Below are 15,876 nucleotides of genomic sequence, written 5' to 3'. Positions count from 1 at the left end.
GTGTTCAAAGGCGAGCTACCAAGTTCATCATGCACTATCCTGATCTGGATTATCGGGAGCGGTTGTGCCATCTGGGTATGTTACCCCTCACGCTCGAGAGAGCAACTTGATATTTGTTTATTTTACAAGTCCTTGTCTGACAATTACGATCTGGATGTCTACAAGTATGTCAAGTGTTACAAGTCAGAGATTGGGCAAGACGGTCCCAACACAAGAGCAACATGCGACACCTTGCGCCTTAGGATCCCCTTCTGCAAAGCGGAAGCTTTTAAGTCCAGTTTTTTAACCGCATTGTGCCAATTTGGAATCAGCTTCCCCTTAGTGTTAGGTCCTCTTCATCTTTTTCTGTTTTTAAAAGCAATGTGGTTAATTTTTTGCATTCTCATTTTGAGTTAAATTTTCGGCCGGCTGACATTTGTACGTGGGTTTCCGTATGCAGCTGTGCTATTTGTAGGGTGTCTTAATTAAATTTTTGATCTTGAGGTGGGATGGTCTTAGAGGTGATATGCACCTGTTCATCCCAATCCTCTACACTGGTATCTCTCCTACATGTGCTGGATCTGTGGTGCGTTTTATTCACATGTATATATATATGTCTTTTATACTTTTACTTTGTGCAATATATTTATCCATGTTTTATCTAATTTTGTTATTTGATATTGTAACCAGTGTATGAAGCCAAATAAATAAATAAAGAAATAAAGAATTTCTGGAGCTTTCCAAAATACAATTGAAAAAGAAACAACAAATATATGGACTGCAGACATCAACAAAAGTTTCAATTTTATGTGGCCTAGCTCAATGCTTTATCTTAATTATGTACATATTACAATAAAATTCAAATACATCATTTACATTGTTCTGTTTTATACAAATAAACATCATGCAATATAGGTCCTAAGGACAAAGCTAGCATACCCTGTATCTATATGTACATTTCAGCCTCGGGAATCAGAGCTATTTTATCTCATTTTCTAACAGTTCCATCATGTAGGACACATATTAAACCTAAATAAATGAAATTGTCTAGTCCAAAAGTAGTAATTCATTCTTAACACCGGCCATTCTTAACACCGGCCATTCTTAACACCGTCCATAAAACAAGCTACATTCACCATGCGCCATGTTTTCACAATTCGATCTTATCAGCGTTTCATCTCCTAATGTATTCACAACTCACTCACCTTCCAACTCATTTGCATGTTATCTACCCACAGTACCCCTGGTCATAACTCATGCCCCCCCTGTTCCCTCCCCTCAGTAAACCCCGGGCAGTAAACACCCAAAATGACAGAAATGTCCACTTTTTGCTGCAATTTTGCACAAAATTTGTTGATTCCCCCCCTTGAAATTCACTATGCCGCCAATTCCCTCCAGAAAAATATTCCTGGTGCTGCCACTGTCTACCCACCCTTTTACCTCACACTTAGTCAAAGAAGTTTCTTCCACCTAGGACCCAAGTTGTGGAATATCAGCTACCTGAAAATTTGTCTCTTGTTCCACCTTATTTGCCTTCAAGGTTGCAGTTCGAGAGCTCTAATAAATCAATTGAAGTGGTTATTTTTGCTTTGTATGTAGGGCTTTCCTTTCATTTAGTGCTCTTTGAGCACTATTGCCTGTGCTTTTTGCTAAATATACACTTTCAGAAAAGAAATGATGCAAGGAATCCAAGTATACAGATTCCTGCAAAATGACCAATTTGTGAGAAATTCATAAAATTAGACATTTTTACTTTACTGCCTTGAGGCAGACAGACAATTCACTGTCGAAGTGATGATGTAACAGGGTTAATTACCATAACACAATAGATGAATACTGTCTGAGTAGATCGCCCTGCACTACATCATTCACACGGTACCTATGCATTGAACCATAGATGTCAAAGAAATGTTAATCACTCATAGCTGTAAGATATTAGTATCATTGAAAAGAGCAGTATTGTATTCAATCTATGATTGCAAACATAAACTGCTCAAATAAAGAAAGTCCGTAGTCATGTAACCTGTTCAAAACCTGATCTCGTTATGACTATTTAATAGATAAGGTCGTGTGCAGAATCTTGTTAGCTTCAAATTTGCTACCAAACACTCTAAATTCAGAGAGATTGATACCAGTATATGAAATTAAAAACGGACCACGTGGACCTATATGGTGAATGCAGAGCGCGACCATTGACAAAGCCCGAAACAACCGCTAGGTCATATCGATCGCATCGTGCCATCAGTAAAGCACTGTAGCAAACCATGTGTTTTAAATTGACAATTGAATAAAGCATGCACTTGGGATAGTTGACAGGGGCCCATCGTGGGCAAGCAAGCTTGACCACATTGCCACGCTAAGCAATTTCGACTGCGTGCATAGTTTTGATTTGCAACTTTTGAAAATGCACCAAATGCCATAAACTGGTATCAATCTTTGTCACTTTTGAGTGTTTGGTAGCAAATTTGGTATCAAATTGGAGATAACAAGATTCTGCATATGGTGGTATCAATCGAATTGTCACAACAAGATCAGGTTTTGGTGTAGGACAGGTTACATGACTGCGGACTTTCTTTATTTGAGCAGTTTACACAGGTGATGAGTGCAACCTGCTTGTAGTTTAGCGCGATCTATTAATTCAAAAATTGTTTTTATCTATTGCTATGGTAGTTAATCCGATTATTACATAACTTTGATGGCGAATAGTTACCTGTCTAACCAAGGATTCTCGAGTACTAATATACTATAGGATAAGCCACTCGTTTGCGCAAATGAAGTCAGTCACACCGCCAATGCACGTGATGGCATAACTGTACCCCTGTACGTGTAGGAGTGTATTTTCTGTAGAAGAGTTGAGGCATGTTTACGTCATCGTTTCAAAAAAAATTAAATGGCGACAAACGGCGAACAATTGGTCGTTTCTTTCCATTGCTATCATATTTTGAAAAGTAGCTGAAGAGTTACCTCAATATGCTAGGAAAATATTATAACCGATGACCACATGATGAGACTGGCTAAATAAGCTGTATATTTTTGCCGGAAAGGGTCCGAATAATTGGCAGTCGATGTGCGCCATCTTGGAAAATTAGCTCGAAATAGACTTCCTCGACAGTCCTTCAAGATTGAGGAGATTTTAGCCTGACGATGTTAGACTTGATCAAGACGGAGTGTCGTTTGCACTGTATCGGTCTAAATATGTACATTTCATACATAAAAGTAGCTTGAAATTCAATAAAACAAGTAAAATATGGGTCTAATATTATCTCTACTAATATAAAATTGGATGAAAATGGTATTTCTTTCTTAAAACAAATAAACATACTTTCAAATTGCGTTACAATCGTACCTGTTCTTGCAGGTCTGAAACTAAGACTAATTTACCACTCGGATTCCCTAGCAACTGTCAATCAAATACAGGATAAGTCCTTTTGACCAATAAAGCAGTAATGCGTATCATAGCCGTTCACAAGTACGTAAGTTTTAGGCTTACCACCTCGATGCATAGCAACCGTCACTCAAACTGCCGGCGAAGTGACTTCATTTTTTATACAGGGATTGAATACGAGTGTCACGGCCCTGGTCTAACCATCACTGGGCTATTCCATTTAAAACCCACCATCCCACTGTGGAAGATTGTGGAAATATTTCCTACAGGGGAGTAGGAATTTCAAATGGAATGAACATATTAGGCAGCTCTATTTGAACTTCATACACCCTTTGAGAAAGATTCAACCCAAATCTTCAACAGAGCCAAGGGTGAGTTTCAAATAGCAGTTGGTTAATATGGTAACCCCCCTGTCGAAGATATTTCTAAAATCTTCCGCAGGAGGAGTGTGGACTTCAAATGCATTAATTTAGCCCATTTTGGAGTAGGGAGTTTGTTCCTGAGATGGGTAAAATAAATGCTTCAAGGGTGGTCTTAACCCTCCTGGAATTATGGAAACTTTTGGGCCACACCACTGCTAAATTATTGGTCTAAAGTATATAAAAGTATATATATTTAGAAAAATGCTAATTTTTTGAGAAAATCCCCCAAACGTTTTTATTTGCCCAAATTTTTCGGACCACGTAACAAAAAAATTCTTGAATAAAAAACCCCAAAAATTATTAATTTTTATAAACTTGATAAAAATATCTAGGACCAGTTATTTATTTTTTTTATAAATTTTGATCAACTTCACCAAAAATATTTGAAATTATGAGTTTTGGGGAAAATTGAGCAAGTTGGTCAAAATTAAAAAAAAAAAAAAAAAAACAATAAAAAACAGGTCCTACATATTTTGATCTAGTTCTTAAAAATTTATTTTAACAAAATTGAATCGGTGCAATAAATTCTCTCAACTTGATCAAATTTCTACATAAATACCAACACATAATGTGATCCACTCCCACAAAACTTGGAATACTAGTATGTTGCCCGGCATGTTTTATAGTTAAAATGACATTCCCATAAAAATGTCCAAGTTTCAAATTTCAAATTTCATCGTATCTGAATGTGGGATGAAGTGCACTAACAAATCCTTGAAATTACTCATTGAAAAGAGGATACCAGTACGTAGCTACATATAACAGCCCACATTCCAGCCTGATACCATTTAAATATCCAAAACAAGTAATTCTCACTGGTTCTGTTACGTCCCCCATGTTCACACTTTGTTGAGATCTTGCATATATCTGGTAAGACTGTGTTCTTTTAAAACTCTGTCTCCAGTTCTTTCATGTATTCCATGTGATGGCCAACGCACGGACACAAACATCCCATACCATTTTAAAATCCAATACAAAGTAATTCTTTTGGTTCTGCTACGTCCCCCTTGTTCAAGCTTTGTTGAGTTTTTGCATAAAAGACCTGAGTTCTTAAACTCTGTCTCAAGTTCTTTCATGTACTCCCGATATGACTGAAACACACACTTCCACATTACACCATTTTTTATCTAATACAAGAGCAATTCTTTTGGTTCTAGCTGTTCCATCCACCATGTTCAAGCTTTGTTGAGATTTTGCATATCTGGTAACACTGTGTTCCGGAACTTTGTTTCTAATTCTTTCATGTATTCCATGTGATGACAGACGGCACACACTCCTGCCTCTCACCATTTTCACATGAGTAATTCAATTGGTTCTGCTACGTCCCCCATGTTCAAGCTTTGTTGAGATTTTGCATATCTGGTAATACCGTGTTCGAACTTTGTTTCTAGTTCTTTCATGTATTCCATGTGATGACCAACGCAGAAAGCGCTTGATGCCATTCTCCTGTAAAGCTAAAGAAAATACAAAACAAAACATTAATTAAGGCAGGTCGGAGGGCAGCGTGACCTAGCTAGTGAAATTTGTACTAAATATTGAGACAAATAAAGCTGACACACAAGAGGAGTGGTATGGAAAAGGAGATCCCATGGCTTGATAAAAGGAGTGTCATTTCCGCCCCATGTGCATGATTTATCTTGGGAGGGGAACAATGGCCAAAATGTTAGTTTTGATATATCACTGGCCTTAAATCAAGAACCATGAGACCTATGGAAATATGCGGTTATTGGCTTCCTTGACTCATATCCTATATTCAATTGATCAATATCAAGAAGTAAGCTACAGTTTTTCAGTTAATTGGATAAAACTGAAAAAAGTATGGCAAGATCAGTGTCATAGTTTGGTTTTTGGAACATGGGGGGGCACAAATTTGGGAAGGTACCATTAAAAACATGATATCACCGACGAGTGTCTTATGTAACTTCAGTGATCTCCCATTACACCTCACCCTGCACACACCCCACACCCACACACATCCACAAATCTTTGGTCACAATGTATATCGCTATCTCGCTCCTCTCACCATTCTTACTTCTTTGGAAACATCATTATCTTATGCTACATATCCCTCTATCCAGTGGCGTAACTACTGGGGGGGGGCAACATGCCCCGGTGCCAGCCTTAGGGGCGCCTAAATTGACCAATTCAGCATCGCTTCTGCGTCCCTCCAAGCATTGAAAGTCAACATTTTTGCGCATATTTCAGCACAAAATCGATTGAAAGAACATTTTAAGACCGATATTCAACTTCTAGTAACCAAAATTAATTAGTGTATAGGCCTTATTTGTCCAAAATTAAGCCCGTTCCGCGCGCAAATGTTTCAAGAATGGGGGGCTTATGAAAAAACAATGATCAAATCATGATCGTAACGATCAAATTCTTGATCGTTACGATCAAAAAATGGTCGCAGCGACCAAAATTTTGATCATTTACAGGGCACCATTTCAATAACACGCTTTAAAAAGGCTTAAACCTAAAACACTACAGAAACGTTCAAATACGCAAAACTTCCTGCTCACTACGCTCGCATCATATCTAGACCATTTAAAGTTTGCAAAATTGGAAACCCAAAAATGAATAGTGATATACACAGTTTATATGTCAAGGATTCAATGATACACCTGCACAAGATGTGTCAGCCATCACCTGATTTGTGAACAAGGTTGATAAAACCGCATATATATAGATCTCCTGGTTTTATTATAAAACTTAAACAAGTAGACCGCCTAACGTGTCTTACGCTACATTATGCGGTTTGTATTGGAATGAGATCACTGGCTGTGCAATGCTTGTGTTGCATGGTTTGTATTGGAATGAGATGGGTGTCTAAGGGAATGTTTAATAGTGACTACAAACATAAGATTGAGAATGTTGATAGGCCTATAATCACACAAGGACGGACGGCAGTGATTTTACTGTCTTACTCTATTCCATAGCGTAAGACACTTAATTAAAGCACATTGGGCTTAATGGTATTTTAGTACACAATGGGCATTACAATCATGCAAAAATTAGAAATTTGTGAAAAATTGAGACTGCCAGTGTGGAGCAAATCACACATGGCTTTAAGACGGCAGCTTCAACTGGCTACAGTCTTACAATCGCCAACTTATCCCAGAATCTAGGATTGAGTACAGATAATTATCAGAACTTTACGAATAGTTCTGACAATTTAACGTGCACATGGTTTGCCTCTTCCTGTACACGGGACCAACAGCTTTACTTTCGAACCACAAGACGTCGCACATACACTCCCTATCTGCATGTATACTGCAGTGTATGGGGCGAGAAGAAATTCTACAATTATATACTGAACAAAATAGCAGGATTTCTGACCCTACAGGGAATTTTCACTTAAGGCAAGCCCAAGGCTTCTCCCGGCTGACAGAACAACAGCTTAAGCTCTCGGCCACCTCACCTTTTCATACCTTTCTGGGCAGTTTCTAAAACCTTGGCTAAAGCATATTCTATAAATGTTAGTTCTGTACCCATACATTTGGGTGACAAACACCTACACCAACAAAGCTTAGTGTCCCCCATCCCTGAGTCTCCTCAAATCCCATCTTTCCCCCCAAATCAACCGGATACCACAGTAACAGTAATGTCAGAGTTTTCATATCGTGTGAATCGGCATCGGATAATGTTCACAAAATAATGACGCGAGCGTAAATACAGATAAACACTCCTCAACTGCGAGCATTGACGCAACGCACAACTTGTGTAAGTGCGCGCACAAGAACTGCGTTTTTTAAAAACTGGTCATCACTTCAGAAAACTTCGATATGAGAAGGTCTATAGTACACTACTGTGAAGCATCCTTACTGTAGGCAAGGTCATTTACCGAGTTTTAGCTGCCAATTTCATGCCTCTCTGGCAGTTCTGCAGGCCCCAGCTACAGGATGTTCTAAAATGTTAGTTCTGTGACCATTTTATAAAGACATATACCAATAAAACCTAATGCCCGCCTCCCCTGAATTTCCTAAAATGCTCTGTGAGTCCCCCCAAATCACCCGGATACCACAGTAACAGCAGATTCAAAAGTATGGTGCTCTATTGTGAAGCATCCTTGCTGTAAGCACGGACTGTAAGTTTGGTACATACGTTTGCAGACTGTTTTACAACTGGCTCCACCCCTTTTTTCCCAAATCAACCGGATACCACAGTAACGTACTGTCAGTTTACTTCACTTAAACCTTGCTGCAGGCAAAGTGCATGGTAACTACAGAGTTTTAGCTGCCAATGGAACCATTTAAATTTGATTAATAAACCTATTACACCACAGATGTTGCACTCTCTCATTTTTGTTCTTGTGAATTTGGGGAAATCTTTGGTTTAACACATTTGTCAAAGTCCCCGTGTATTGTATGTGGTGAGTTCTCGCATATTCATGAGGGCCGATTGTTAGATCGTGACGTTTCTAACAATCACGCCAGCGCTGCATGGCTTCGCGTATATGCAATAGAGCGTTGCGTGCTTTCGCCATTACGTGATAGACCGTGAAAATACGTGGTAATTGCGTAGCAGTCTCGCCTATCGCATTTCATGGAACAATCGGCCCTCATTATCGGGTGATGCTGAGACTTTGACTGGTTGTACGCGCTCTGTTTTCTTTCTCCTCTGTGGGTTTAACACATTTGTTAGTGGGTCAACAGATGGCGCTATCACTGCACTAAAATGATTCATATGATCATTTTAATAGAGAAAATGGCTTGAGATATTGCACTGCCTCATTTTTGTTATTGTGAATTTGAGGAAATAGTTGGTTTAACACATGTGTTAGAGGGTCAACAGATGGCGCTATCACTGCCCTAAAATGATTCATATGATCATTTTAATAGGGAGACTGGGTTGAGCTATTGCACTGCCTCATTTATACAGCACCTTTCACGTGTAGCAAAGTGCTTTACTGTTACAGTATTCCGCTGTCGTAAGAATATGTCAGCTACCATACAATGCCCAAGGCATGCTCGTACCTTTGGGCGGCGCTCAATGGACAGTATTCATAACAGCTCCCCATTTCAGTGTTTCACCCCTGGGTAGAGAGAGCAAGTGAGGTGGTAAAGCACCTTACCCAAGTGCACAACATGATGGCACCGCCGGGGCTCAAACTCTGAATCCTTTGATTACGAGGCAGAACCCATACTGCTGCACCACCATGTCCCTCAATAACTTCTGCAATAGGATTAGGGTCAGGTTTTAGGGTTAGGATAGGGATATTAAGGGCTCAAACTCGCAATAGCCTGTACCACTCTGCAGAGGGGTTCAGACAGGTTTGGGAGAGAAAGTTTCTTTTGATTTTTTTGAATAAAATAACTTACCTTCAAGAATACTTGTAGTTTCTGCTGCTGTGTATTCAGTAGTATATCTGGTTCCAGATATCGTAGAATGGCTACACACAGATACACCTGATAATCAATTCCCATTACAATACATATAGTCATGTAATGACATATCTCTTGCCAGTCTAGGTAATTCCAGAAACATTGACGCAACCAGTGTTGGCAGATCTATAGAAGAAAACAAAGATAAAATATGAGCAATTTTATAATATCATGTTTATTAACCAAAAGGAGATACAAAACCCAAGCACACCTGAGATCTATACTGATCTCAGACAAGGCCCACAGAAAAGGGTGTATGGATTTCTACTGGAATAGCCCATTGCACTTCAGGATTAATTTGAAAGGAGATCCTATCTGTAATAGCGGCCCTATACAGACATGTGATAATTTCTGCATTCCATATTGTATATATGCCATGTGGCAGCAATTGCAGATGGGACCTTCTTGCAATAACCCCTCAAATAATAACTTAATCTTGAGATTTCTAATTTTTAAATATATGTGATGCCTTGAAGTAAAACAAGTCAGATAGGATATGAAAATTAGTTCCTACATATAATCAAGCAAAATGAGTCTGATGTCCGGAATATTGAATTGATTGCAAACCTACCTGAGAGGGTGTATAACCAGACATACGGAATGCTGAGTAGACATGTGGTACCTCTGTCTGTAGTATTAACTCGACGTTGTACCCTGTAGTAGAGAACACTGGGTGGATGCCACTCACAGCTAACTCCACTGGTAAATGAGTCTAGAATGAGGACATATACAAACATTTTAAAATGATCTACCACAATGTTAAGATATGAATGCAATAATTGCATTCAGGTTTGGTAAGGGTAGTATTAACTCAACGTTGTAGCCTGTAGTAGAGAACACTGGATGAATGCCACTCACAGCTAACTCCACAGTCAAACGAGTCTAGAATGAGGACAAATACAAGCATATTAAAATGATCTACCACAATGGTAAGATATGAATGCATTCAGAATGCATTCTGAATGCAATAATTGCATTCGGGTTTGGTAAGGGTAGTATTAACTCAATGTTGTAGCCTGTAGTAGAGAACACTGGATGGATGCCACTCACAGCTAACTCCACTGGCAAATGAGTCTAGAATGAAGACAAATACAAGCATATTAAAATGATCTACCACAATGGTAAGATAAGAATGCATTCAGAATGCATTCTGAATGCAATATTTGCATTCGGGTTTGGTAAGGGTAGTATTAACTCAATATTGTAGCCTGTAGTAGAGAACACTGGATGGATGCCACTCACAGCTAACTCCACTGGCAAATGAGTCTAGAATGAGGACAAATACAAGCATATTAAAATGATCTACCACATGGTAAGATATGAATGCATTCAGAATGCATTCTGAATGCAATAATTGCATTCTGGTTTGGTAAGGGTAGTATTAACTCAATGTTGTAGCCTGTCGTAGAGAACACTGGACGGATGCCACTCACAGTTAACTCTAATGGTAAATGAGTCTAGAATTATGGCAAAAAAAAAAGCATATTAAAATGATCTACCACAATGTTAAGATATGAATGCATTCGAATGCATTCTGAATGCAATAATTGCATTCGGGTTTGGTATGGGTAGCATTAACTCAACGTTGTAGCCTGTAGTAGAGAACACTGGATGGATGCCACTCACAGCTAACTCCATAGGCAAATGTGTCTAGAATGAGGACAAATACAAACATATTAAAATGATCTACCACAATGGTAAGATATGAATGCATTCGGAATGCATTCATATCTTACCATTGTGGTAGATCAATAATTGCATTCGGGTTTGGTATGGGTAGTATTAACTCAATGATCTTTTATAATCTCTACAAGGGATTAGAAACTGAAGGCCATATCTGCAATAGCTGCCCTATAGACATTTGGATAATTTCTGCATTCTATATTGTACACAATCTATGAATATGACACCTGGTAGCTATTGCAGATAGAGCTTCCATGTCCTAAATCCCTGATGTCTACTTTCTCTCCTATATAATATATAATATTCATAACAAGGGTTTAGGCAAAGAATGCCCTATCTGCAACTTTTATGTAAGAAACTCCAGTCTTTCTGCTATCAATAGAAACACTGTTGACACAAACTTACCGATTCATGTAATCTTGGCATCCATAAATACCCTGATGCTAGTACACTAGAGAAATTATGTAAGAAACTCCAGGCTTTGTCTCTGTTACCGGCCATCAATAGAAACACGGTTGACACAAACTTACCGATGCATGTAATCTTGGCATCCATAAATACCTGATGCTAGTACACTAGAGAAATTATGTAAGAAACTCCAGGCTTTGTCCCTGTTACCGGCCATCAATAGAAACACGATTGACACAAACTTACTGATGCATGTTATCTTGGCATCCATAAATACCCTGATGCTAGTACACTAGAGAAATTATGTAAGAAACTCCAGGCTTTGTCTCTGTTACCGGCCATCAATAGAAACACGGTTTACACAAACTTACTGATGCATGTAATCTTGGCATCCATAAATACCCTGATGCTAGTACACTAGAGAAATTATGTAAGAAACTCCAGGCTTTGTCCCTGTTACCGGCCATCAATAGAAACACGATTGACACAAACTTACCGATGCATGTTATCTTGGCATCCATAAATACCCTGATGCTAGTACACTAGAGAAATTATGTAAGAAACTCCAGGCTTTGTCTCTGTTACCGGCCATCAATAGAAACACGGTTTACACAAACTTACCGATGCATGTAATCTTGGCATCCATAAATACCCTGATGCTAGTACACTAGAGAAATTATGTAAGAAACTCCAGGCTTTGTCTCTGTTACCGGCCATCAATAGAAACACGATTGACACAAACTTACTGATGCATGTTATCTTGGCATCCATAAATACCCTGATGCAAGTACACTAGAGAAATTATGTAAGAAACTCCAGGCTTTGTCTCTGTTACCGGCCATCAATAGAAACACTGGTGACACAAACTTACCAATGCATGTAATCTTGGCATCCATAAATACCCTGATGCTAGTACACTAGAGAAATTATGTAAGAAACTCCAGGCTTTGTCTCTGTTACCGGCCATCAATAGAAACACTGGTGACACAAACTTACCAATGCATGTAATCTTGGCATCCATAAATACCCTGATGCTAGTACACTAGAGAAATTATGTAAGAAACTCCAGGCTTTGTCTCTGTTACCGGCCATCAATAGAAACACTGTTGACACAAACTTACCGATGCATGTAATCTTGGCATCCATAAATACCCTGATGCTAGTACACTAGAGAAATTATGTAAGAAACTCCAGGCTTTGTCCCTGTTACCGGCCATCAATAGAAACACTGTTGACACAAACTTACCGATGCATGTAATCTTGGCATCCATAAATACCCTGATGCTAGTACGCTAGAGAAATTATGTAAGAAACTCCAGGCTTTGTCTCTGTTACCGGCCATCAATAGAAACACTGTTGACACAAACCAGTCATGTCCGGTGTAGTCACCCTGTAAGCAGCCTGGGTTGGTATCATGGTTAAGGTCAAAGGTCACAGGGAAATCAGATGAGTGCTAAAAACTTTCATTATTGATTAAATTCTTGGTACTAAATAATCGAACACAATAGAGTAGCACGGGATATGGCGAGCCATGCAAGTTTTGGAAAAGCATTCCTCAATTTGTGCATTCTGCAACTTAACCACTTGCATGCAGACAATTACAAGAATTGCATATGATACAAGTTATACAACGTACACTGAACATATTGCACCATATCCATGATAACTTCAATGAAGATACTTAAAATGCTCTGCGTGCTAGCCATGTGCTTCAATGGAAAAAATTGAAGTTTTGAAATATTTTCTCTGAATATCAAGAGCTATCTTAAGACCTATTGAACCAATTTGTACTCATTTTAATGCATTTTTCATGCTGATTCCAAATATGGTCATGAATATTTAAATTTCTGAAATTTTTGAATTTTAAATTTTTTTTAAAAACATGTCGTCTGCAGTCGACACTCGCGTGTAGAGCGTTAACTACAACTCAATCGGAATTGCTCAAAAAGGTTTGGCTGCAGGGATGTTGTCATATGTAGCAAAGTAGCAGTACATTTTAGGGGGGACTGCTCTATAATCCGACGCTTCTATAATCCGAAGGTTCTTTAGTCCGAAGGTTTGCTAGTCCGAACATGTGTTCATAGCATTCGCTAGTCCGAATTTTAAAAGAGGTTCTCTAGTCCGAAAAAAATTTAAAAGAGGTTCTTTATTCCGACGGTTCTTTATCTCGAAGGTTCTATAGTTTGAATTTTAAAAACGGTTCTCTAGTCCGAATATTAAAAGAGGTTCTTTAATCCGAATTTTAAAAACGGTTCTCTGGTCCGAATATGAAAATAAGCTCTATAGTCCGAATTTAAAAAAGGGTTCTATAGTCCGAAATTGCAAAAGGGTTCTATAGTCCGAAACGGATACCGTGTTCTTTAGTCCGAATCAGTAAAAAGGCTCTATAGTCCGATTTTTTTTATAACATTAACATTTACTGCGCCCTCTAACTAGATAATAGCAGAGTTTATGGTAAACGGGATGACGTTACTTCCCCCCCCCCCTCATCAAAAACTAATCCTGCGTTCGCGCCTGATATCCCCAACTTACTGTAAACAAAGATCCTAAAAATACGATATTTGCTCCAAAAATGTTGACATATTTTACACCATCAGAAACGAAAAGAAAAATAATGAATGGAAAGGAAATATAAAGAAACCTGAAGAAGTACAAAACAAAAAAAACAACACACACAATATTATAAAACCAGAACAAAAGAAGGAAAGACAATGAAAGAAAATAAATGAAAGAACAAATGAAACAACTGAATAAAGACTAAAGTAAAAGGAAGTCCAAATGAAAGAACAATGAATACAAATATGATGAACAAAATAATGAACATTAAGAAAGAACAAGGAGAAGAAAGAAAGAATATAATAAAGATAGGATGAAAGAAATTTGAATATAGGAATATAGAACAAACAAAAATGAGAAAGGGATTTTAAGAAAGAGCTAATGAAAAAAATATCGAACAAAATCAAGAATGAATAAATGAATGATGATTTGACACTGAAACAAATGATGAAAATAAAATTTGGACTATAGAATCTGTTTACCAATTAGGACTAAAGAACACGGTATCCGTTTCGGACTATAGAACCCTTTTGCAATTTCGGACTATAGAACCATTTTTTAAAATTCGGACTATAGAGCCTAGTTCCATATTCGGACTATAGAACCCTTTTTAAAATTCGGACTATAGAACCTATTTTCATATTCGGACTAAAGAACCGTTTTCAAAATTCAAACCTTCGAAATAAAGAACCATCGGAATAAAGAACCTTCGTAATAAAGAACCGTCAGATTAAAGAACCTTCGTACTAAAGAACCGTCGGAATAAAGAACCGTCGGACTATAGAGCTTCCACCCATTTTAGGGATGTTTCGATCGCCACTAAAGTATTTTCCATCCAAGGTTCCTTTGACAGCTTAACCATCGCGTATATGTGCGCGACGTCAAGCGTGTGCATTGGACCTTGTGCAATATAATATGCGCTGGACGGCTAGCAGTATGTTTAATTTGTAAAAGGAAATCTGAATAATACTTTACACCATCCATCAGACTGACAACTCATCACATCAGACTTGTTTCCTTTCATGTGCAACAAGAATTCCCAACAGGGCATGACACTTTAAACAAGGACGAAGGGGCCTACGCCAGACCTGCCAACCTCTGAAAGTCCAAATGCGGGACACTAAAAATTTCTTCCAAAATTCCAACGAAATTACGATTTAACCTTCCGAATTCGGAAACATTGACACAGTGAAAAGCTGAAAATAACCTCTTCACCAATCCGAAAAAGATACGCAATTCATCGGTTATACAATGTTGCATCAATGAACCATGCATCGGCGATGAGGCTAAAATTATAGCCTCCTTTTAATGGCAACGTTCATACATATCCAATGTATTTACAATGGGCAGCGTGAATTTAACACGCAAGCACGTGCTAATCAGGCTTTTAATAGCGCCACCACATTTTCAATGCATTTAAATAGGTATAGCGCCGCCGCAATTCTTTCGTGCCAGACGATATCGGACAATTTGTTGGGTTTTTTAATGATTTTTTTTTTTCAATGGACGGAAATGCGGGAATGCGGGACGCCCCGCATTTTCGGGTTTTAAACTTGAATGCGGGACTGTCCGCAAAATGCGGGACAGTTGGCAGGTCTGCTACGCACTCAACAACATCTTTGACCAACTCATCATCACGCCCTCTACAGCAGATCCTGTTGCCCATAAAAGGAAACAGTCTGATGTGATGAGTCAACACTATTTAGCTCTCATGGATATTACCCATAAAGCACTCTGTTAGGGAATCACAAATAGGCTTATAAGGATACGTATCTCCGAGTCCATGGATCTCTGTTGAGTCCTGAAGTAATAGCGGCATTTCTTGAGTAATAACGTGAGATTCTCTGTTGCATCACTGCTGTTTGATATCAGTTTCAGGTGCTGACCATACCTGCATTGACAGATAAAAAATCATTTATATATCGAGGTTTTGGGGCAAGAAAGCCCTTTCAGCTACAGCCTATTTGTTTATTGCATGAGAACAACTAGCTTACCAAAAAGAAGCCAATTTTGGGTCTTCATTTGTCTTTATAGCCCAAAATGTGTTGCTATGGTGACTCTG

General features: G+C 38.5%; 1 protein-coding gene across 1 annotated transcript in view; it reads right to left on the bottom strand.

Annotated features, from left to right (window-relative positions):
* Window positions 1–4,255: 4,255 nt before the first annotated feature.
* The window catches only part of LOC140139296 (protein broad-minded-like), a 125,549-nt gene continuing 113,928 nt past the window's right edge, over window positions 4,256–15,876 (bottom strand). Inside the window, 5 exon segments of the mRNA XM_072161075.1 lie at window positions 4,256–5,066; window positions 9,105–9,293; window positions 9,739–9,879; window positions 12,505–12,659; window positions 15,584–15,705. Of these exon segments, the coding sequence (XP_072017176.1) occupies window positions 4,962–5,066; window positions 9,105–9,293; window positions 9,739–9,879; window positions 12,505–12,659; window positions 15,584–15,705 (712 nt within the window). The 3' untranslated portion in view covers window positions 4,256–4,961.

The sequence above is a fragment of the Amphiura filiformis genome, chromosome 18 (assembly GCF_039555335.1).
Source record: "Amphiura filiformis chromosome 18, Afil_fr2py, whole genome shotgun sequence".
NCBI classification, from domain to species: Eukaryota; Metazoa; Echinodermata; class Ophiuroidea; order Amphilepidida; family Amphiuridae; genus Amphiura; species Amphiura filiformis.
The sequence above is the reverse complement of the archived record's forward strand: the minus strand, read 5'-3'. Positions and strand labels throughout refer to the sequence as shown.